The following is a 24,865-nucleotide window of genomic DNA, read 5'->3' on the forward strand; positions in this document are numbered from 1 at the left end:
GACAATGTTGAGTTAGTATTTCAATGTATTACTAACAAAGTGTACACTCCACAGGAGTGCCCATCCTTTTGTAGGGAATGTGAGCTTGTATTACGTTTCCAGTCCCTGAGGTGTCCCCTTGCTGTGGCAAATGCTCTGACACACAACACCTTAATATTTCTCTACATGAAAACAACAGAACCACTTTTCTTACAGTGTACTTGAACCACAGTCCTCTACTAGACCTGGGACAAATATGTATGTCAATAAGTGGTGGAAAGTTCATTTACCCTGAACTCTTTTCAAAACATACAAAACCAAACTAACTAAATGAAGATGAATTGCTCTTCCAAAAACGACGGGAAAACTCGGATGATAAATGGCACAGATAGAATTGGAGGGAGCATCAATAACCAACTGGGCACACACTGGTTGAATCAACGTTGTTTCCATGTCATTTCAATGAAATTACGTTGAACGACGTTGAATTGCCATCTGTGCCCAGTGGGAAGTTGGTGACAACTTAAGGGAATTAATACCTACTAATAGAGGGCCAATACAATCAGTTAATTAAAAAGACAAGACATGCATATCTCCAATGTTTTTACTTTCTGAAGACAAGACAAACAGCAATAAAAAAATATTTACTGCCAGTTGTTTATAATGGAGAGGCACTTGTCAGGTTTCTCCCCAAAATAATTGACATAAATTATAGTCCGCTTCGAGATGTCACATAACTTTAAAAAACACAAATTGCTATAGTTTACAAACTTCATGTATGGTATACATAAATGTTGAAGATGTTGAATGTACACGAGACAGGGACCTATCACTGTCGATGTAGTTTGGAAGATACATTCTTCTGAAAAAGTGAATAGAGCACAGTATGAAGTTAATTCATAATTAGAGTGCTCTGCAACATTTCTACTTGATTTAATCATGCCCTCTAAAAATACATATTTATTTTTAAATGGTGTCGTGTTTCATCATAAAGTGCTTTCAGAATCCAAAGTTTGGAACAGTGCTAGAGAATAAGCTATAGAATAAAATACACGTTTATTTTCCATTCAGGGGTGGACATTTTACATAAAAACAACAGTAAATTACTTGACATATTTTTTCCTGTCTTCTCTAAGATGTAGATGTAGTGATAATGTAGAAATTCTGAGCCAGAGCTAGAGGTAGTTTTGTATGTGTTGCAAAAATGCAACATTGTGCTTAAAGGGTTGCTAAACTGAGACATAGGGCCACATTAATTTATTGATCGACAAGTTAGAGAGATTGTTTCCCTTTCAAATTTTGCAAATATGGACAACCAAATACTTCAGGAGTAATTTTGATGTCCCCTCTACACATCAAAAGAACAAAAATGGTAAAGAAGTACAGTAAGATAGGAGGTTATCTCTCCAAATTAAGCCTAGAAGGACAACCAAATATTACCAGAAGTAAATTAGATGTTCTCCATACATAGAAAACCCACAAAATAGTTTATATTTTTAATAGCGAAATACTACAATTTGGATAGGTTGAGTTGATCAATTTGGCTATTTCAGACAAAATAGGACATACTTTCAGATTTATATACCATTAGACATACTTTTGATCAATTTGGATGTGATTTTAATAGAATTTCACAGTTTTCTTACCACCATCTTTTCCTACCATTGAAAGCCATTTTTGCAACGTTTCCCCCCCAAAATTATCCAAAATTAAAAGAAAACGATTCTTTTCATAATCAGAGGCCTATTACAAGTATTTATGAAGGGTAATAATTGTCCTTCTTTTGGATCTATGCTTGGGTCTCACAGGGTTAAAGGAAGCCTGGCATAAACACTGTCCTACCTTACCACTACCCATATTAAAAAGATAACCACATGTTGTTCAAGAGACCAATAGACAAAGACGTTTTTATATTCTTGTTGGCGTCGGCCAGAGGGGAGATGTTGAAATTGAGTGTGGAGAGGGTGAGAGCGGGATCATCCAGCACAGCCAGCGCCTTCCTCTTGACAGCAATGAGGAACAGATCCTCAAGCTGTCTCAAAGGTCGGCCGATGATCTTGCTGGTCGTGTTGACGGTTCTGGCCAGCTTGTTATAACTCCTCACCGTGAGGTTACCGTACCAGAAAGTCATGTTGAAGGTTAGGATGTTCTCTACCAGGCTAGAGTAAGTTAATGCTTAAAATAAACAGAATAAAATGAATTGCAGAAAAAACTACTTGATAAAATAATACCTTCAAGAAGTAGCCACCTCTTGCTCTGGGTCTTCTATCCAGGATCCTGGTCAATGATTGTGATGGGATGGCCTTCACACCAGGTTGACCCTTTATTCAAAGACATTGATGCATGAGTAAAATTAGTCAACTAAGACCCGAATTCAATCAACTGCAGATAAAGACAATTACGTTGTGCATTGAGTCAGCAGGTTTTCACTGTAGCACGAGGGGGAAAGTTAACCATGTAAACACTAAAATTCCACCCACTCTAAAGTTGTTGATCTCCCTGACATAGTTATGTCAGAAAACTCATGACTTCAATTGACACCTGACACTTAAATCTGACTTTTGTTATCCTAATATGATGTTTGCTTTTAACTGTCAGGTCTAGACACGCAAAAGTCATATTGTGGTCTGACTGTAGTCTGTTCGAATCTGGCTGGCCACCTCGCACAGTGGACAGGGACACAATGTGTTGTGATTTCTGTTCGGTCTGGACGTAATCTGGCCACTGAAAGTGCATTCAGGAAATTAAATATTTTTTAACTACACACAATACCCCATAATGACAAAGTGAAAACATGTTTTCAAAATGTTTGCATATTTATTGAAAATGAAATACAGATATCTAATTTATCTAAGTATTCACACCCCTGAGTCAATACTTTGTTGAAGCACCTTTAATGGTGATTACAGCTTTGAGTCATCTTGGTTATGTCTGTAAAAGCTTTGCACATCTGGATTTGGGGATTTTATCCCATTCTTCCCTGCAGATTTTCTCAAGCTCTGTTAAGTTAGATGGGGAGCGATGGTGAACAGCAATATTCAAGTCTTTCCACATATTTTCAATGGTATTCAAGTCTGGCCTTTGGCTGGGCCGCTCAAGGACTTTCACATTCTTGTCTGAAGCCATTCCAGCGTTGCTTTGACTGTATGTTTGGGGTCATTGTCCTGTTGGAACGTAAATCTTTGCCCCAGTCTAAGGTTGTTTGCACTCTGAAGCAGGTTTTCATCAAGAATTTGCCTGTATTTGGCTCCATTCATTGTTCCCTCTATCCTTACCAGTCTCCCAGTCCCTGCCGCTGAAAATAATCCCCATAGCATGATGCTGCCACCACCATGCTTCACGGTAGGGATGATGTAATGAGCTGTGCCTGGTTTTCTCCAGACATAACGCTTTGCTTTCAGACCAAAGAGTTAACATTTTGTCTCATCAGACCACATAATCTTTTACCTTATGCTCTCAGAGTCTCTCACGTGCCTTTCTACAAACTCCAGGCATGCTGTCATGTGCCTTTTCAGGAGTGGCTTCCATCTGGCCACTCTCCCATAAAGCTGTAGAGCAGGGTTTCCCAAACTCGGTCCTGTTTTTGCCCTAGCACTACACAGCTGATTCAAATAGTCAAAGTTTGATGATGAGTTGGTTATTTGAATCAGCTGTGTAGTGCTAGGGCAAAAAACTAAACGTGCACCCAGGGGGGCCCCCAGGACCGAGTTTGGGAAACCCAGCTGTAGAGACTTGTCTTTCTGGCAGGTTCTCCCATCTTAGCCAAGGAACTCTGTAGTTCTGTCAGAGTGGTCATTGGGGTCTTGGTCACCTACCTGACCAAGGTCCTTCTTGCCCGATTGCTCAGTTTGGTCAGCTGGCCAACTCCATATTTTTTCAATTTCCCAATGATGGAGACCACTGTGCTCTTGGAAACTTTCAACATTCTAGAAATTGTTTATACCCTTCCCCAGACATATGCCTCATCACAATTCTATGTCGGATATCTACGGACAGTTCCTTGGACTTCATGGTATAGTTTCTGTTCTGACATGCGCTGTCAACTGTGAGACCTTACATAGACAGGTGTGTTTCTTTCTAAATCATGTCCAAACATTTTAATTGGCCACAGGTGGACCCCAATCAAGTTCTAATGACATCTCAAGGATGATCAAAGGAAATTGGATGCACCTGAGCTCAATTGGAGTGTCATAGCAAAGTGATGTGAGTACTTATGTAAATCAGATATTTCTGTTTTTCATTTTCAATACATTTGCCAACATTTCTAAAAACATGTTTTCATTTTGTCATTATGGTGTATTGTGTGTAGATGGGTGATAAAAAAAATTCAGGCTGTAACACAACAAAATGTGGAATACGTCAAGGGGTATGAATACTTTCTGAAGGCACTGTACTTACTAGACTCTCCTTGATTTTATTTAGATTATGATTATTCTGAGTTTCATGTAATACTGGAAAATACTTTAATGGCTATTAAGATAGACTTTACCTGGTCAATTACACAGTTTGGGTTGGAGGGACATTAAATCCCCCAAAATGAGAGAGAACGGCCCAAGTTCCCCAAAAAAGGGTCCTGTGGTAGGAGTGGCCGGCTCAATGATTTCTGTAGCTTTGTTTTATAGTGAAAAAATTGATATATTTATTTGGGTGCTTCCCACCAGCCACATTACATGTAACATTGACAGACCAAAGGATCCTTACCCGACATTTGTAACATATGAATGAAATCATTAAATTCTGCATCTAAAAAAGGAAGTGCCATTCAAGTTTTGAATTTGACATCCTCCAGATCATTAACAAATAACATTGAAATACAAAGGACACTTACCAGACATACCAACTTGCTCCTTGAAAAATGTGTTGACCTACAAAATTTAACAATTAACATAATTAATTTATGTAAACACTAACTCCTATCCTAAACAACCTAATCAAACTGTCAGCGCAACATAGACAATTGATTTGCAAACATTAAAACGGTCAGTTGATGATTGAGAATGAGTCATATGACGATCCAAAGCCACCACAATGATATGATGATCCAGGATCGCCACATGAGCGCGATGAACCAGGGCCACTACAGTCATATGACAATCCAGAACCGCCACATCCATATGATGATCAGGGACCGCCACAATCATATGATGATCCGGGACCACCACTGTCATTTAACGATCCGGGACCGCCACTGTCATATAACATTCCGGGACCGCCACAGTCATGACGATCCAGGACCTCCATAGAGATGACAATCCTGGACCGCCACAGTGCACGGCGTTCCGGGACCGCCAGTCATGATGGTCCAGGACCGCCACATTGGACAAGAAGAGAATTTGACTAATAATATCTAGAAAATGTCCATAATATTAGCTTCTTATTATCTTTTTAGCAAATCTATTGCAAGCTAGCTAACTATTTTCCCTCCATTTACTTTAAGCAGCTAAATATCTGACAACTTCAACAATAATTATCCAAATATATTATCAGCAAATAAAAAGCATGGCAAGCTCACAGTTTTCCCTCCATTACCTTTTAGCTTGATAGCTTGCTTGCTTAAAGCTAAGCCGTGCTCTAGCACAAGTATTATCAGCTAATAAAAAGCATTGCAAGGCATTTCAATGCCAGCTAGCTTTAATGCTAGTTAGCTAACTGTTTTCCCGCCATTTCTTTTTAGCTAGATAGCTTGCTTGATGCTAGCTTAAAGCTAAGCCGTGCTCTATAACAATGCCAAGCAAAAATATTTTTCAATAAGGTGCCATACATATAATGTTTTGGGTCACAGAGATGGAGAATCCTAATAAAATGTTTCTACCTCTTGAAAAGCAGATTGCACAATGATTTTGTATTTGCTGGATGGGCAGGATTTAGCTTTTGCATGGTGGAGGAGGCAGGGCTGTGCATGCACATGTTGATGATGTCACAAGGACACACAATGGTCTGATTGGTTGATTAAATTGTTGGTCCAGGGACAAATCATGACATACCTAAAAGTAAATAAATGATGTCACCGGGATCCGCCTCGACAACTTTGACAACTTATGTTGGTATTTCTACATTTTAGAGTATTTTTTTCCGATTGATAAGATGAGTCTGTGAAATTAACTTCTGATAACAAGCCGAGAAGACAGTCAGCCAAAAAAGAGGCAAGATATACTGTGAACCATCAGATCCTCCTCTCCACCCTCTCCGAGTTGGGCATCTCCGGCGCGGCTCACTCTTGGATTGCGTCCTACCTGACCGGTCGCTCCTACCAAGTGGCGTGGCGAGAATCTGTCTCCGCACCACATGCTCTCACCACTGGTGTCCCCCAGGGCTCAGTTATAGGCCCTCTCCTATTCTCGCTATACACCAAGTCACTTGGCTCTGTCATATCCTCACGTGGCCTCACCTATCATTGCTACGCAGACGACACACAACTAATCTTCTCCTTTCCCCCTTCTGATAAACAGGTGGCGAATCGCATCTCTGCATGTCTGGCAGACATATCAGTGTGGATGACGGATCACCACCTCAAGCTGAACCTCGGCAAGACGGAGCTGCTCATCCTCCCGGGGAAGGACTGCCCGTTCCATGATCTCGCCATCACGGTTGACAACTCCGTTGTGTCCTCCTCCCAGAGTGCGAAGAGCCTTGGCGTGACCCTGGACAACACCCTGTTGTTCTACGCTAACATCCCCCTTACCCCACCCCACCCCCCCAAAATAAATAAAATAAATAAAATAAAAAATACATATTGTAAAGTGGTTATCCCACTGGCTATAAGGTGAATGCACCAATTTGTAAGTCGCTCTGGATAAGAGCGTCTGCTAAATGACGTAAATGTACTGTAAATGTAAGATTTAGCTCTTGTCTTGTCTTTATGTTAATGTTGTCTTTGATAACTACAAAATAAAATGCTAATATTTACAATTTGAAGAGCATTTGTCATTGGTATTAGCTAAGATATAAAATGAACTGGCTATAGTGTTTAATTTGATTTGTAGCTAGCTAGCCAGCCACAAGAGAGGGCTGCTGCAGGATTGCTATTTACCAGTAAAATGTATGATACCCATATAATTATTAGTTAGCTAGATAACTAGTTGTAAAATCCAACTATTGCTATTATATGCCTTATTCTTATCCTATTTTGTCATTCCAATTGTTGATGTAACGTGCACTTTGTTTTCAGGTTTGAATGAGACAATGTATTCCCCTCAATAAAGTTTGTTCAATAAAGGTATTGATTTATTATTATTGTATTACTTGTGTATGTCTTTCCTTATCATATGTACCTAAGACGAAATTTCATTTGTAATATGTTTTGGTGCAGATATGTGTTTAATATACAATCTAGATAAGAAAGTGTCTGACAACAGAACATTCCATAGAATTCTTGAAAAATACCACTGTTTACTAAAAAGGCTGTAACTCATTCACAGTCAAATATATTACTATTCTGATTTCAGATTTTCAATCCTTACAAAATAAGGAAGATTCAATATGGCATACATTTTCTCTATATTCATAATTAAGTTGTGTAAATGGTGGTTGTTTTGGAAAAAAGCATTGATTTTCGTATAATATACACATTTTATTTTTGATTGATGCATCGTCAAGACCAGACGGCAGACTTGGGTAAGTTGAAGGGAGGAGGGAGGGGTGTGTCTCTTTGTTAACCCTATAAATTCTGAGACCCCCAAAAAATTAAATGTTTTCAGGACAACCCAATAGGACCCAATTTGACATAAAATTGTATTCATGAGTTTTATTAACAAATGTCAATAAACTAAATAAGGTCTGCCTGTGACGAGTACTGAGTATACGAAGAGGCAGGACGCAGACGCAGGAATTAACAAGGTCAAGGTTTACTTAACAATGACAAAGAGAAAATAACAAAGATAGAGTAAACGACACGAAGCTAAACAATCACACACAACATCATACAGAACAGTCCAGGGCTAAATAGGGGTGGCCGCTGGACGACCCCGAGGACGAGAAGCGGGCCGGTCAGGGCGGCGACGGTGGAAGTCCTGAATTAGGTTGGGGTCCAGAACGTCCCCAGCCGGAACCCAGTTCCTCTCCTCAGGACCATACCCCTCCCAGTCCACCAGGTAATAGAGCCGTCCCCCACGGAACCTGGAGTCCAGCAGGTCCCTCACCGCATACGCCGGACTCCCGTCAATGTCCAGGGGCGGAGGAGGTGTACCCCTGGGGACGGCATCCACCAGAGGACCAGAAACCACCGGCCTGAGGAGAGACACATGAAAAGTGGGTGAGACACGGTAGTGAGGGGGAAGGAGTAGCCGGTATGATACCTCATTTATCCGCCGGAGGACCTTAAATGGCCCCACAAACCGAGGGCTCAGTTTCTTGCAGGGCAGGCGGAGAGGGAGGTTTTTTGTGGACAGCCAGACACGATACCCAGGCTGGAATACAGGGGCCTCACTGCGGTGGCGGTCGGCTTGGTCCTTCTGCCGACGAATGGCCCTCTGGAGATGGACACGGGCGGCGTCCCAGACCTGTCCGGCCCTGTGGAACCACTCATCGACAGCAGGCGCATCGATCTGGCTGGGTATCCAAGGGGCCAGGTCCGGCTGGTACCCCAGGGCGCACTGGAAGGGAGTGAGCCCCATGGAGGAGTGAACGAGGGAGTTCTGGGCATATTCTGCCCAGGGAAGAAACCTCGCCCACTCACCCTGCCGGTCCTGACAGTGGCAACGAAGAAACCTCCCCAGCTCCTGGTTCATGCGCTCCACCTGCCAATTCCACTGAGGCCTATACCCGGAAGTGAGGCTGTTCTTGGCCCCGATCTGCTCCAGGAGGTGAATTGGGGGCCATGGTCCATAATGCCGAAGACCTGTTGGAACAGGACCTCAGCCACCTGGAGAGCAGAAGGAAGACCAGTTAGTGGCAGAAAACGGCATGATTTGGAGAACCGATCTACGACTACCATGACTGTGGTGAAGCCGTCAGAATGTGGAAGGTCGGGGACAAAGTCTATGGACAGGTGTGACCAAGGTCGCTGAGGCACTGGGAGAGGAACTAGTTTGCCTGCCGGGGCGTTCCGAGGTGTCTTCGTTTGGGCACATACAGCACAGGAGTTGACATAGTGGGAGAGATCAGAAGCCAAGGTGGGCCACCAGTATTTTTGGGCTAGAGAATGCAGGGTGCGTGTAATACCAGAGTGCCCTGCCGTAAGGGTAGTGTGCGACCCAGATCAGCAGGCGGTCACGGACACTGGTGGGTACATACACGCGCCCCGGAGTGGCGTTGGCAGGCGCTGGGTCCTCCTGAGCCGCAAGGCGGATGTCTTCGTCCACATCCCAAACGACAGGTGCATCGATGAGAGACGAGGGCAGGATAGGACCCCCCAGATCCTTCCTTTCTCCGGTATGGTGCATCCTGGAGAGTGCATCAGCCTTCACATTCTGGGATCCTGGGCGGTAGGACAGAATGAATTGGAAGCGAGTGAGAAATTGGGCCAACCTGGCTTGACGAGAGTTCATCCATTTCGTTGCCCGTATGTGCTCCAAATTCCGGTGGTCAGTAAGAATCCGGAATGGATGGACTGCGCCCTACAGCCATTGTCTCCATTCCTCCAGAGCGAGGATCACCACCAACAGCTCCCTGTCTCCAACTCCATAGTTCCTCTCTGCGGGGGTAAGCTTTTTAGAGAAAAAGGCGCAGGGATACATTTTCTCTGGCATTTTCTCTCCTTCCCAGACTGCCGTGGCCCAATCCAGCGCCTTTCCTTTAAGTAGCAAAATCAGCAGCGCAATCCTGGCTTGGTCAGATGGATATGCCCCAGGCTGACGCGCCAGATAAAGTGAAACCTGTAGTAGGAAGCTGCTACATTTAGTAGTTTTACCGTCGTAGCGCTCCGGTAGGGCGAGGGTTCCCGCAGAAGTGGGTGATAGCACGGGAACAGGTGGATTGGGGGCACTCGCCGCTCCCTGAAGTGGAACCAGAGTGCTGGGCAGATTATGCAGAGTTTGGAGCACTTCCTGCATGGCGGCGTTCAACTGGGCAAGCTGCTGCTTATTTATGTAACAATGCTGTTCATTGACTACAGCTCAGCATTCAACAGCATAGTCCCTTCCAAGCTCACCAAGCTCAGGACCCTGGGACTGAACACCTCCCTCTGCAATTTGATCCTGAACTTCGTAAAGGTAGGCAACAACACATCTGCCACGCTGACCATCAACACGGGGCCCCTCAGGGGTGCCAGTACAACAACCTCTCCCTCAACGTCAGCAAGACAAAGGAGCTGATCGTGGACTACAAGAAACGGACAGGCGAGCATGCCCCGATCCACATCGATGGGGCTGTAGTGGAGCGGGTCGAGAGCTTCAAGTTCCTTGGTGTCCACATCACTAAGGAATTAACATGGCACACACACACCCACACAGTTGTGAAGAGGGCACTACAGCACCTCTTCCCCCTCAGGAGGCTGAAATTATTTGGCATGGGCCCTCAGATCCTCAAAAAGTTATACAGCTGCACCACTGAGAGCATCACTAGGGCCTACAGAGGGTGGTGAGTACGGCACAGTACATAACCGGGGCCGAGCTCCCTGCCATCTAGGACCACTATACCAGGCGGTGTCAGAGGAAGGCCCAAAAATGGTCAGACTCCAGCCACCCAAGCCATAGACTGTTCTCTCTGATACCGCACGGCAAGCAGTACCAGTGCACCAAGTCTGGAATGAGCAGGACCCTGAACAGCTTCTACCCCCAAGCCATAAGATTGCTAAACAAGACTGCTAAATAGCTAATCAAATGGCTACCCGGACTACCTGCATTGACCCTTTTTTGCACTAATTATCTTGCACTGACTCTATGTACACACACTGGACTCTACCCACACACTCACACATACTTACACTGACACCCCAAAAGACATACACATAAACACACACTACATACACCCACACACACATAACATGCGCACACATGCATACTGACGCCATACACACACACACACTCACACACACACACACACACTCACACACACACTTTCACACTCACCACATACACTGCTGCTACTGTCTATTATCTATCCTGTTGCCTAGTCACTTTACCCCTACCTATATGTACATACGTAGCGACCTCAATGACCTTGTACCATCGACTCAGTACTGGTACTCCCCATTTTGTGCTTGTTATTCACTGTGTATTTACTCCTCGTGTCACTCATTCTATTTTGTATTTTATTTTGTATCTTTATCTTTAACTCTGCGTTGTTGGAAAGTAAGTAAGCATTTCACTGTTAGTCTACACCTGTTGTTTACAAAGCATGTGACAAATACAATTTAGATTGATTTGATGTGCTGCTATTGTATGTCTTATGATTTGAAAGGGCTTTTTTTCAACTTTCAAAATATGTATCATGTTTTCATATATGATTTGACAGCAGCTAATTTGACTAATTAATGCACACAGAGTTCATGGTGTTTCAGACAGTTTTGGGATTCAGCCATTTTTGGGAAATCCTGCCAGTGATGCAAACAATGCCAATATGGCGATTTACAGTTACAGCTGGTATTCTAAATCAATTTATTAAAAAAATTTGACATGCGTTTTTCTTTTTTTGTTGTTGTTGTTATTCTGTCTCTCACTGTTCAAATAAACCTACCATTAAAATTATAGACTGATCATTTCTTTGTCAGTGGGCAAACGTACAAAATCAGCAGGGGATCAAATACTTTTTTCCCTCACTGTAATTGAGGGAACACCACCCCAGTCAACACCACCTCATAAGATTGCCTGCTGCAGTTGTTTGCAGCCGAACATGCAACATAGAGAAGACCAGCAAGGGGGCCCTCATCAGAATCATGCAAACAGGCCCTTGCTGTGAGCATTCCTATGAATGGAACAGTCAGCCATGTTGGCAGGTAACCAGACAGCAACCTTCACCTGTCAGCGGCAACAGCTTTCACAGGCTCATCATTTGTACAAATTCAGAAGGTAACCCACTTCATTACTTTGATACATTTTTATAATCAAATTGTGAAACATACTTTATGTAAACTGACATTATGTGTCGCTTATTTTCGACTTCTTAGATGCATACAATGTCCAGGGCATATCTTAGCCTGGTGGAACCAGCCTGATCGCTGTGTTCACCATTCTATTTCACTTCACATTTTATGATATCTGAAGTGAAATAGAAAGGTGAATGCAGCGATCAGGTTGGTTCCACCAGGCTAATCATAACCACCATTGATAATGTAATCAGTGCTCTGTCTGTGTGGGTGTGTATGTGTGTGTGTGTGTTTGTTTGTGTGCTGATATGCCCATCATTGGGGCTCTGGCAAAGACCTCACCTCCAGCCTCACCTCTTGCCTGCTTACCAATGGTCATCGATGTGGAGACCAGAATTAGGTAGGTTTAGTATGACCTGTTTAAACTTGAACTTATTATCTGTTTGTGTATCAGGTATTGCCTATCCTAACTGCCATTGGAACAGTGACTATGTGTGTATGTGTTCACAGAAACATGTATAGAGCCAGCACATAGAGACTTGCAAGATGATGTGATGAGTCCAGACTGACAGACGGGCTTGATACTGATGTCTCTGAATGGAGAGAGACCTAGACACAACTTTGACTTGTATTGTCTTTTTTTAAATGATTGAATTGAATGTTATCAGTCAAAATGGGGAGGGAGAAACCCTATGTATTCTGCACCATGATCAGGGAACTCCTGTTGTACACGGGACACCACACAGGAAGGTACGACCACTCTGACATGTTTGCCAAGGTAGCCCCATTACCACAAGACAAAATGTCGTTAGGTACAGTATCTGTATCGGCTGGGAATTACGTGTATATTAGCAGAACACTGCTTCTACTGTATTATGTAAAGGGTTGTTTATTCTACATTGGAAAGTTATCAAAACACTTAGTTTAGAATATCTACATAAATTCCGCAATTACATTCTTCTCATATTACTCTTCTCATATTACTCTAGCATCTCACCATGCATCTGCCTGTAGTTATTGAACTCAACCTGCAGGTAGTTTGTTTGTTGTGATTGAGGGGGGGATACAGCTGCGGGTAAGGTTCTGACAGATTGGCGTGTCTTAGTGGTGGCAAGGACACCCAAGAAACACAGACATCAAATCCCACACCCAAGCCAACTCACGTTTGGCTTCTGTCCCCTTTAAGTACAGTGGTGGAAAAAGTACTCAATTGTCATAAAAGTAAATGCTATACACCAAATTCCTTATATTAAGTAAACCAGACAGCATGATTCTACTTGGAACCCAAAAGGGTTCTACCTGGAACCAAATAGGTTCTACCTGGAACCAAAAAATGGTTAGTCAAACGGTTCTCCTATTGGTACAGCCGAAAACCTTTTTTAGGTATTCTAGATAGCACCTTTTTCTCTAAGAGTGTAGTGGAGTAAAAGTAAAAGTAGTAAAAAATATAAATAGTAAAGTAAAGTACAGATACCCCAAAAAACTACTTAAGTAGTACTTTAAGTACTTTACACCACTGCATATCACTTGATGTGAAATCTGACACACAGTACTCACTCACCCTAAATAATTTACTAAAAGACAATGCTCTTGAAGACGATTACTTCATGCTTTTTCCACCTGCTATCGCAACCTGGTGAACAATGGTGGAGGGTACGTAAGCATGCACCACGTGTGTGTTTTAGATGAAAGATTAGATGAAAGATTAACATTCATTCTGTGGTGGGTCACCTTGATCCATGTAGCTACAGTGGAGCCAGCCAGACCACAGAAGTACACAGCAAGAGGCGTCACGTTTTTGCCCTTCAGCATAGAGAACAACTTCCTGGTAACTGCACAACTGAACCCATACCATTACCATTATGCAATAATGTGGAAGTGGCCGTGCACAGTCATCAAAATGCACAAACAAGTTCTGCTAAAAACAGAGAAGAATGACAAATCCTTTAATTGTGCGTTGCTTGAGGCTCAAACATGGCAACAATTATTGGAATTCAAAATAAATGCTAAATAAATGCAAATCATGTAGCTACATACTGACAGAATACAATATAATGTTGATTAATGAAGGGATAGTGTTAGAAAAAGCCCCACTATGGTCAGCCTCCTTCCCTCCACATGACTGTAAGGCTAATCTATAAGAAATGACCTTGGCGTTTAGGCCTGTAGTGGTGACACGGCTAAATCACAGCCCCTGCTTATTTAAGACAGCCATGCCAGAGAGCCTGTCCTGTTCTGGAGAATTAATTATAAATTAGATGACCGTCAGTGGGGAGAGAGAGGGGGGGGGAGGGGCAAAAGGAGACAGAGGATAAGAGATAATATCTGCTTGTAATGTACATGTGTGTTACATTAGAGAGGGAAGAGGAAGACACAGGACAGGGAGAGAGAGAAAATATAGAGGGAGAGAATATGCCCCCTCCTCTGCTGCTGCCCTCTGCTCCTGCAGCTAAAAGCAGTGTATCAAGATCTATAATCCCAACCTGTCACAGCAGCAGCCCAGGCTACAGAAGCCTGGAGCCATTTCCACAGGTACTGTGTGTGTGCGTGCATGTGTTTTTGGTTTTACAATCTTTGTAGGGACCAGAAGTCCTCACAAGGATAGTAAAACAAGGAACATTATGACAAGTGGGGACATTTTGCCGGTCCCTCTAAGGAAAAAGGTTATTTTAGGCTTAGGGGTTAGGTTTAGGGTTAGGGTTAGAATTAGGGTTAGGGGTTAGGTTTGGGGTTAAGGTTAGGTTTATGGGTTAGGGGAAATAGGATTTTGAATGGGAATCAATTGTTTGGTCCCCACAAGGATAGCAAAACAAAGTGTGTTTGTGTCCGTGTACTTGAAAGAGGCAGGCCTCACGATCAGAACAGACCATTCCTGAGAACAAAACAGCCATTCACTTTGCACAACGGTAGGTACAGCCTTCTCTTTAGGCAACAGACACACACACACACATACTGTACTGTACACACCGACTCACCTTCCAAACCACGCACATGCTGCTGTATTCACTAATATGGGCACTGTGTAAATTGAAAGCTGATAACAGCTATGACAGGTTTCTGGGGATAAATCCCCAGTCTTTATTCGACTCTCCATCGCCTCCTTCCTTCCCCTACTGTTAAAAGAAAGGAGAGGTTGAACTCGGAGCACAACAATAGCACAGCGGCAGACTGAATACCCCTCCATCTTGAAATGCCACATTCTCCCAACTGTGACGGGCATATTGTGCAGAGGAGGCACTGATTTGGTAGCAACGTTAGCCCCAGTTTAGTTATTTTATCAGCAGCATAGATTTGCACGTGAGACCTATATACAGTATGTGCCAAGATTTACACTCCGAGCACATATAAACTGGAGGATAAACACAAGATACAACCCACTAGGCACACACTGGTTGAATCAACATTGTTTCCACGTCATTTCAATGAAATTGCGTTGAACCAACGTGGAATCGACGTTGAATTGACGTCTGTACCCAGTGGGAAGTGACTTACTGTAAAACCTTGAATTTAGCTGTATGGAAACTCTCTTTTCAACACCTGTCTACAGAATCCTTAGTGATTGGCAAGTTGATATGGGATTTTCTAGAATTATATCTTTCAATTACCAGGGAAAAGTGGGATGACCACTTTAAGTTAATTTTATGAATTGTGTGTTGTGTGTTCAGAGTCATGTCAAAGCCATTGCTGTTCCCCTACATGGAGCCGTGAATCCCCCACAATATCATGTTCCAGGATTTGCCGTCATAAGACTTTGATCGAGGCTCTGTAACAGGTTTCTGTGAATCCAGACCACTACAGGGCCTCTCCTACCAACTGTCTCAAAATAGCCTGCTGGGGAGAAAATGGCTTTTCTTACTCCTAGACATAGTACGGTGATATAACAACTGACAATTTAGTGGCCTAAATGGATCACAATAAGCCTAAAGGGACATTTTGTCTGTGCTACGCAAGACTGGATTGGGATTTCCTCAATGAAATGAAAACCATGAAGCAAATGTCACTATTTTGCATGACAGAATTCATGTTGTATTAAAAGTAAGATGGCATCCATAGAGTTGTTAACTAATTGAAATGATAATGATCAAGCTATGGCATGCATAACTGTAATAGATATAGTATACATGTAGGATTTACTGTAATGAACCACCCTCACACAAAGGATATTATATCAGTGGTAAAAATCCTTGAAGTTGTGGGGTGTCAGCCTTCATTTAACTATGAAGTACTGTAAGTTACTATGACAGTCCCCCTTCTACTGGCCTTTCACCTTGAGTTAGTCAAATCAAGTATCACACACACACACAAACACTGATACAAACAAAAGAGTAGGTTTCGTGAGGAATTTAGTGTGCCACGTTGGTGACAGTTTAATAGCCATTTAAACCCTAAGAATTCCATTAAGAATTTCTGCAGAATTACAGACATAACTTACATGTCTTAACACCATTGAAATAGGCAGGAACATTAAATACATATTTATCCATAACAAGGAATCTCTATATTATAAGACTGGCATCCTTGTTCAGCTATATGCTCAAGATGCCAAGACAATGTGGTTTCCCCACAGCTGATACCATAAACCAGTTAGAGACTTTTCTTATTTGGCAGATTGAACATGTAAACATGTAAACATGAATTCCACTTCACCATTGCTATGGTTTCCGAGGGATAGGCTCATAACAAAGAGAGCCCCAGGTTCCCCAAAACGACCTTGCTGACTCCCTCTTCCTGTCATTTGAAGTTGCCCCTGGATATTGTGTTAACAGAGATTAGCGTGTTGATCCTAAAGCGCGCCGGTCTCTGTGCATGACTAGGGGAGCCCTGCGGAGAGCAGCCAGGCTCATGTGGCAGTCCACAGATGAGCCGCAGCACAAGTCACAGAGCCACGGGATAGCAAGAGGGGAGCAGAGGGCAGCAGGCGAGGGGAGAAGGGGGTCTTGAAGGACTTTAGAAAAGTCCCTCCTCAAGATGTAGCCTAGGCTACGGTGGGGGCCCAATAAAATCTGCGATACGGAGAACGCGGATGGAATCAAGGAATCCAGACAATAAAACGGAATTCAACAATATTCAAAAATGTATTGAAATTAAACTAAAATAATTTTATCATAAGACATGAACAGAATGCATCAGTGATTTGTATTTCCTGGAACTTTCTGAAGAGGCAATAAGTGTACCACGCAGCTACCACTTTGTTCAATGATGCTAATGAAAAATCTTCTGGTAGATGGAAAGGCTTTCCCAAAAACCTTCTCAATTAAATGTTGATTACAAAGAAGCCTATGCTTGCCTGGAAGAATGATATCATGATTATTTGCATCAATCCAGTGGGTATGTGTTTTGCAAACTCTACCATCACATGTGCCCTACAAAAACATTGCTAAACAACAGCCTCTTACTAGGTGCCACTGGAATTAAAGGGTAACTACACCTTAACAGTGGTCTCCTGATGTGGTTTAAGAATTGTTGTGGACTTAAAACATCCAATTTAGTTGTTTTTCTATTAAAAAAGTGTGATTTTGGGAGCGAAAACCAGAAAAATCTGGGGAAATGGAAACTTTGAAAAATTAAATGGAGAAAATGGAATTAGGGAAAAAAATTAATGAAATCAGGCAAAATCTCAAACAGATTTTATGGGCCCTAGGATCACTGTTCTTCCTCCGTCTGTGGCTCCCTCATTTACCCTCCTCCGTACCTCGTTAAAGCTCTTACTCCCCATTCTGAACCCACCGCCCTCCCACCGTCACCTAACCCTCCGCCTACGGCAGCACCATATGCCTGCCACACTGGTATTGGCAGAGACACAGGATCTGGATAAAACTCAACTCCTGCTGATCTTAATATGAGAAGCCAATTGCATTGCCTGTGAGGAAACAAACTCAAAACATCTTGCCACATCACCTATATATTATATTATTTGCCATACACCAATGCACACTGTACACTGTAAACACACTGTAACATTTGGATCATGTAAGCTGATGAGAACTCTTGGAGTAAGTACAGTTTGCAGTTGGCCTTCTCAGCTGGTAATCTGGGTGTAATGAGATACAGGGTGTGTGGTGTGGTAACCACTGCAAGTGCCACGCTGCTCATTTTCCTTGAGAGGGAGGAGCTGGGCTAAATATTATTCTGCTCTGGGGGAGCAGACAATAGGATTACTGGCCCTGCCTTCTGCCTTCCTGCCTGCCTAGACCTAGCATTGAGCAGACTTCTTCTTCAGAGAGAGCAGACCTAACCCACATGCTAGGCCTGTGTACTGTGTACTGCTGTGCCTCCCCAAACATGCAATGCCACTTAAAAAAAGAAACAAGGTAATCTTGATGTATTTTTAGAAGAGGCGTACTGAAATCAGGAATTGAGCCCAGTGGAACAACTTTGGGGTTATCTAATAACCTGTCAATATGAACACAATGTCTGATCTATGGGATAATCCTTGAACCAACCATTTAGCTTTAAAGTGATGCTCCAGAACTTTTGTATAATTTCAGGCTGTAGTTTTGAAAATGGTGCTAACGAGCCAAAGCGGGTCCCGGTTTTTTGTGTACTACATCATCCAATTGTGTACTACGTTATCCATTTCGTATGATATGTTACGTCCTGCACAATATATACAGTGCATTCGGAAAGTATTCAGACCCCTTGACTTTTACCATGTTTTGTTACGTTACAGCCTTATTCTAAAATGGATTAAATAAAAAATGTTCCTCATCAATATACACACAAAACCCCATAATGACAAAGCGAAAACAGGTTTTAGGAAAAGTACAGAAATTCATTATTTACATACAAGTATTCAGACCCGTTGCTATGAGACTCGAATTTGAGCTCAGGTGCATCCTGTTACCATTGACTATCCTTGAGATGTTTCTACAACTTGATTGGAGTCCACCTGTGTTAAATTCAATTGATTGGACATGATTTGGAAAGGCACACACCTGTCTATATAAAGTCCCAAGGTGCGTGTCAGAGCAAAAACCAAGCCATGAGGTCGAAGGAATTGTCCTTAGAGCTTCGAGACAGGATTGTGTTGAGGCACAGATCTGGGGAAGGGTACCAGAAAATGTCTGCAGCATTGAAGGTCCCCAAGAACACAGTGGCCTCCATCATTCTTAAATGGAAGAAGTTTGGAACCACCAAGACTCTTCCTAGAGCTGGCCACCCGGCCAAACTGTACAATCAGGAGAGAAGGGACTTGATCAGGGAGTTGACCAAGAACCCAATGGTCACTCTGACAGAGCTCCAGAGTTCCTCTGTGGAGATGGGAGAACCTTCCAGAAGGACAGCCATCTCTGCAGCACTCCACCAATCAGGCCTTTATGGTAGAGTGGCCAGACGGAAGCCACTCCTCAGTAAAAGGAACATGACAGCCCGCTTGGAGTTTGCCAAAGGTCACCTAAAGGACTCTCAGACCATTAGAAACAAGATTCTCTGGTCTGATGAAACCAAGATTGAACTTTTTTGCCTAAATGCCAAGTGTCACGTCTGGAAGAAACCTGGCACCATCACTACGGTGAATCATGGTGGTGGCAGCATCATGCTGTGGGGTTGTTTTTCAGCGGCAGGGACTGGGAGAATAGTCAGGGTCAAGGGAAAGATGAACGGAGCAAAGTACAGAGAGATCCTTGATGAAAACCTGCTCCAGAGCGCTCAGGACCTCAAACTGGGGCGAAGATTCACCTTCCAACAGGACAAGGACCCTAAGCACACAGCCAAGACAACACAGGAGTGGCTTTGCGACAGGTCTCTGAATGTCCTTGAGTGGCCCAGCCAGAGCCCGAACTTGAACCTGATCTAACATCTCTGGAGAGACCTGAAAATAGCTGTGCAGCGATGCTCCCCAACCAATCTGAAAGAGCTTGAGAGGATCTGCAGAGAAGAATGGGAGAAACTCCCCAAATACAGGTGTGCCAAGCTTGTAGCGTTATACCCCAGATCGCTGCCAAAAGTGCTTCAACAAAGTGCTGAGTAAAGGGTCTGAATATTTATGTAAGTGTGATATTTCCATTTTTTATTTGTGTAGATTGATGAGGGGGGAAAACAATTTAATCCATTTTAGAATAAGGCTGTAACGTAACAAAATGTGGAAAAAGTCAAGGTGTCTGAGTACTACAAGTCAAAAGATTGGACACACTGTCACGATCGTCGTAGGAAGTGACGGACCAAGGCGCAGCGTGATAGGCGTACATCTTTTAATGAGTACTTACACCAACAACAAAACGATACGTGAAGTCTAAAGGTTCACCAACACAAACCTATACAGAACAAGATCCCACAAATAACTAGTGCCAACAGGCTGCCTAAGTATGGTTCCCAATCAGAGACAACGAGAATCAGCTGCCTCTGATTGGGAACCACCCTGGCCAACATAGAAAACACGAACTAGAACACAACATAGAAAATAACTAAACATAGGAACTAACACCCTGGCTCAACATTAAAGAGTCCCCAGAGCCAGGGCGTGACACACACCTACTCATTCAAGGGTTTTTCTTTATTTTTACAGTTTTCTACATTGTAGAAAACTAGTGAAGACATCCAAACTATGAAATAACACATATGGAATCATGTAGTAACTAAAAAAGTGTTAAACAAATCAAAATATATTTTATATGTGAGATTCTTCAAATAGCCACCCTTTGCCTTGATGACAGCTTTGCACACTCTTGGCATTCTCTCAACCAGCTTAATGAGATAGTCACCAGGAATGCATTTCAATTAACAGGTGTGCCTTCTTAAAAGTTAATTTGTGGAATTTCTTTCCTTCTTAATGCGTTTGAGCCAATCAGTTGTGTTGTGACAAGGTAGGGGGGGTATTCAGAAGATAGCCATATTTGGTAAAAGACCAAGTCCATATTATGGCAAGAACAGCTCAAATAATCAAAGAGAAACAACATTCCATCATTACTTTAAGAAATGAAGGTCAGTCAATCTGGAAAATGTCAAGAACTTTGAAAGTTTCTTCAAGTGCAGTCGCAAAAACCATCAAGCGCTATGATGAAACTGGTTCTCATGAGGACCGCCACAGGAATGGAAGACCCAGAGTTACCTCTGCTGCAGAGGATAAGTTCATTAGAATTACCAGCCTCAGAAATTGCAGACCAAATAAATGCTTCACAGAGTTCAAGTAACACACACATCTCAACATCAACTGTTCAGAGGAGACTGTGTGAATCAGGCCTTCATGGTCTAAATGTTGCAAAGAAACCACTACTAAAGGACACCAATAAGAAGAAGAGACTTGCTTGGGCTAAGAAACGCGAGCAATGGACATTAGACCGGTGGAAATTTGTGCTTTGGTCTGGAGTCCAAATGTGAGATTCTTGGTTCCAACCGGCATGTCTTTGTGAGACGTGGTGTGGGTGAACGGATAATCTCTGCATGTGTATTTCCCACCATAAAGCATGGAGGAGGAGATGTTATGGTGTGGGGGTTTTTCAACAGGACAATGACCCAACACACCTCCAGGCTGTGTAAGGGCTATTTGACTAAGAAGGAGAGTGATGGAGTGCTGCATCAGATGATCTAGCCTCCACAATCCCCCGACCTCAACCCAATTGAGATGGTTTGGGATGAGTCGGACTGCAGAGTGAAGGAAAAGCAGCCAACAAGTGCTCAGCATATGTGGGAACTCCTTCAAGACTGTTGGAAAAGAATTCCAGGTGAAGCTGGTTGAGAGAATGCCAAGAGTGTGCAAAGCTGTCATCACGGCAAAGGGTGGCTATTTGAAGAATCTCAAATCTCAAATATATTTCGATTTGTTTAACACTTTTTAGGTTACTACATGATTCCATATGTGTTATTTCATTGTTTTGATGTCTTCACTATTATTCTACAATGTAGAACATTTTAAAAAATAAAGAAAATCCCTTGAGTGAGTAGGTGTGTCCAAACTTTTGACTGGTAGTGTATATAAATCAATTTGGATGATATATTACAAATCCAATTTGTAAAATATGTTACGAATTTGTTGTGCATAAGATCCTGGACTGCATATTTAAGTGATGCTTCTGTTTTTGTGGAATCATATTCAACAGATTGAAACAGAAGACAATGCACAGTTAGAGTCAGATGTTAGAGTCAGACTGGTGCCTAGGCAACATTTTGATGTCTTATATCAATATCTACTTCAATTGCCATAGCGCTAAGCATAAATCATTGTTTCTTTCCCTTGCTCCTGCTGTAACAAGTAACCCAATGGCCTGATCCCTAACACTGTTTTCTGCTGCATTAACTTCATGGTGCAGAGGAATATTTTATCTGAGGGGCGGAGTTGCAACCAGTATGCAAAACAAGGCTGGCCGCCTGTTGAACACCAAGTCCATATGGGAGAATAGCTAAGAAAGAGCATTATGCCCCCAAATTCCTCACACTTGTCTAGTTTAGTAGTTCTGACTGAAAAGCGAGAGGAACAGAATGAATATTCATGAAAGCTTGTGACAATGATGAATGTTGTAAGGTGTTAAAAAGCTATTCCTGGTATGCAAAAGCTATTCCTGGTATGCAATCATAGATCAATGCCATTAGGGAATTGTATACCTACAATTCCTTAGTCTTAGGTTCCCATTTCCCTGTCATGTGAAATATTCTGTGGTTGTTTTAGGAGCTTACTATGAAACTAGAAAGAGACTACAGTGTGCACTAGAAAGAGACTATGGCACTAGAAAGAATAGATAATAATTTGGCTGTGATGTTCTGTCTTCCTCTTGGTAATCATTCACACAGAGAGATACTGATTGAATCCAAGTCGTTTGCATCACACGACTTAAACTAACATGATTATTTAGCGGTTGTAGAGAGTAGAGACATTGAACTGAGAGAGGAGGGTAGATGAGGACTTCATCTGTTTTTAGTTTTTGTATTCTGGAAAGTACCACCCACCATTTTATCACATGTTCAAAGGCTATTTGTTTAGCATAGTTTAATCCAATGTCACACAAGGAATGCTATGTGGAGAGAAAACAATCACTCATTTTATTTTAATGTTTTTCCAGCCTCTTAAGAGGAAAACAGAGCACAAAACCAAAGCAAAAACAATTCCACAGTTATTGAAATAATGAATTGAAGCTAAACAGTGCCCTATCCATGCAGTTAAAATGAGAGCAGGGTTGTGAGAGGACTGAAGGCTCCAACTGAGGGGATGAGAAGAGGGGATAGCAAAAAGGACAGGGAGATGAGAGTGAGAGGGGGATAGAGGATAACAGAGGACAGAGAGTTAGGCAGCCATTCACTACCCTGTCCTTGGCTGCCGTCTCTCTGTCCTACACTGATCAGGAGAGACATGGTGGTTAAAAGCACTTTGGTAGTCTAGACAGGGAAGCAACACCACTCCGTCAGTGACCCCAGCACCTCCCTACAGCATTGCAGACCGTGCTCACTATTACATGTCCCTGCAGCAGGAGAGAGGGAAGAGAGAGGGGAGGCACAGGGCGGCAACGTGTTTTCAGGGGCTGAGTATCTCTCACCCGCCCATCAGGGGAACTAGACCGACGGGTCCCTCTCTCTAACAGGTAGAACCAGCATGACTCAGCTCTCTCTGGGACTTAACCCAAATTCACAGCTCAATCTCCAATGTAAAACTGTCAAGGAAACGAGGTCAGAGCCCGTCTCTCGGCACCGCTCTCTGAAACATTTGTGACATTTGGGAGGAAGGAAAAAAACAGGCTCACTGAGAGACTGGCTCTAGTTGTACCTCTACGGAAAGCCATCTCAGCTGGTGTCTGGGCCGGGGGTACGTCTCTTTAGACTGAACCAACCGCCTCCCAGTCAGATACACAATAACGTCTTTCCTAACAATAACACAACTTATCCCTCAGAACTTTGCAATAATAGCTGGCTCGACTGGCTGACTTTACCCTGACCTCTGGTTGAGATTTTTGAGGGAAGGCAAGAGGGTTAGAATTATTTAAAGGGATACTTCAGGATTTTGGCAATGAGGCCCTTTATCTACTTTCCCAGAGTCAGAAGAACTCATGGATACCATTTTTATGTCTCTGTGTCCAGTTCGAAGGAACTTTGACGTAGTTTTGTGAGCCAATGCTGACTAGAGTTAGCGCAATGACTGGAAGTCTATGGGTATCTGCTAGCATGCTATCCATAAATTCATCTGACTCTGGGGAAGTAGATAAAGGGCCTCATTGCCAAAATCCCAAAGTATCCCTTTAATTATGGGCTTTACTTTCAAATCATAGTGAAATGAGCTTACAACTCATTAGCTCATTCTTAGCTGCTCGTAACAAGGCCTAGTTCCGTTCCGTTACACTATTCATTCACATTCCATCGGTTTGCATGGTGAACACTGCCAGTTACATGGAATGCAATACATGCTGTAGTGATGAGACATCCTGTTTTTTTCTTCAAAGGGCCCCTGTGAGAAGGAGAGAGAGGGGGGAGGGAAGCGAAGGGGAATGGAGAGCGAGAGAGCGACAGAGAGAATACCTACGTAACAGGGTAACTGTTGCATCAGCAAATCTTCTCAGGTTGCCCTGTTTGGTGTGTGTGTGTGTTCCTCAGTCTCTAGGAATGTGAAATATTATCTCTCTCTCTATAGCTGCCCCAATAGCAATGGTCGACAGAGATGCTTGCCAGCCATCAGCCAAGCTCCTGCTTATGAGATGGTACCAGGGTGCAACCTCTGCTCACATTGCTCTGGACTCCCCCTTGTGGTTAGAGGGGGGACATGAATGTGTAGGCCTACATGTGAATCCCATACTGAGAATGTTCCCCTCCTCCATCACACCACCTCCTCTTTCTCTCTCTATCTCTCTTTCAAACACACACACACACATGCCTGCACGCATGCACACCCACCCTTTCTCCCTCTCTCTCTACATCTCTCGCCAACATCTCCAGCCCCTCCCCCTACTCTGTCAAGCTGACTGCTGCATTGTGGGTCTCTGCGGCTTTGAGCTAGCTAGCATGGTGTAT

General features: G+C 43.0%; 1 protein-coding gene across 1 annotated transcript in view; it reads right to left on the reverse strand.

The window, feature by feature from the left end:
* Nucleotides 1–7,620: 7,620 nt before the first annotated feature.
* The window catches only part of LOC311111143 (chromobox protein homolog 2-like), a 28,444-nt gene continuing 11,199 nt past the window's right edge, over nucleotides 7,621–24,865 (reverse strand). The window contains exon 2 of the mRNA XM_084153830.1: nucleotides 7,621–8,205. Coding sequence (XP_084009956.1) covers nucleotides 7,917–8,205 — 289 coding nt within the window. The 3' untranslated portion in view covers nucleotides 7,621–7,916. The remainder of the gene's footprint in view (nucleotides 8,206–24,865) is intronic.

Source organism: Coregonus lavaretus (genome assembly GCF_964263955.1).
Source record: "Coregonus lavaretus genome assembly, chromosome: 37".
Taxonomy (NCBI): Eukaryota; Metazoa; Chordata; class Actinopteri; order Salmoniformes; family Salmonidae; genus Coregonus; species Coregonus lavaretus.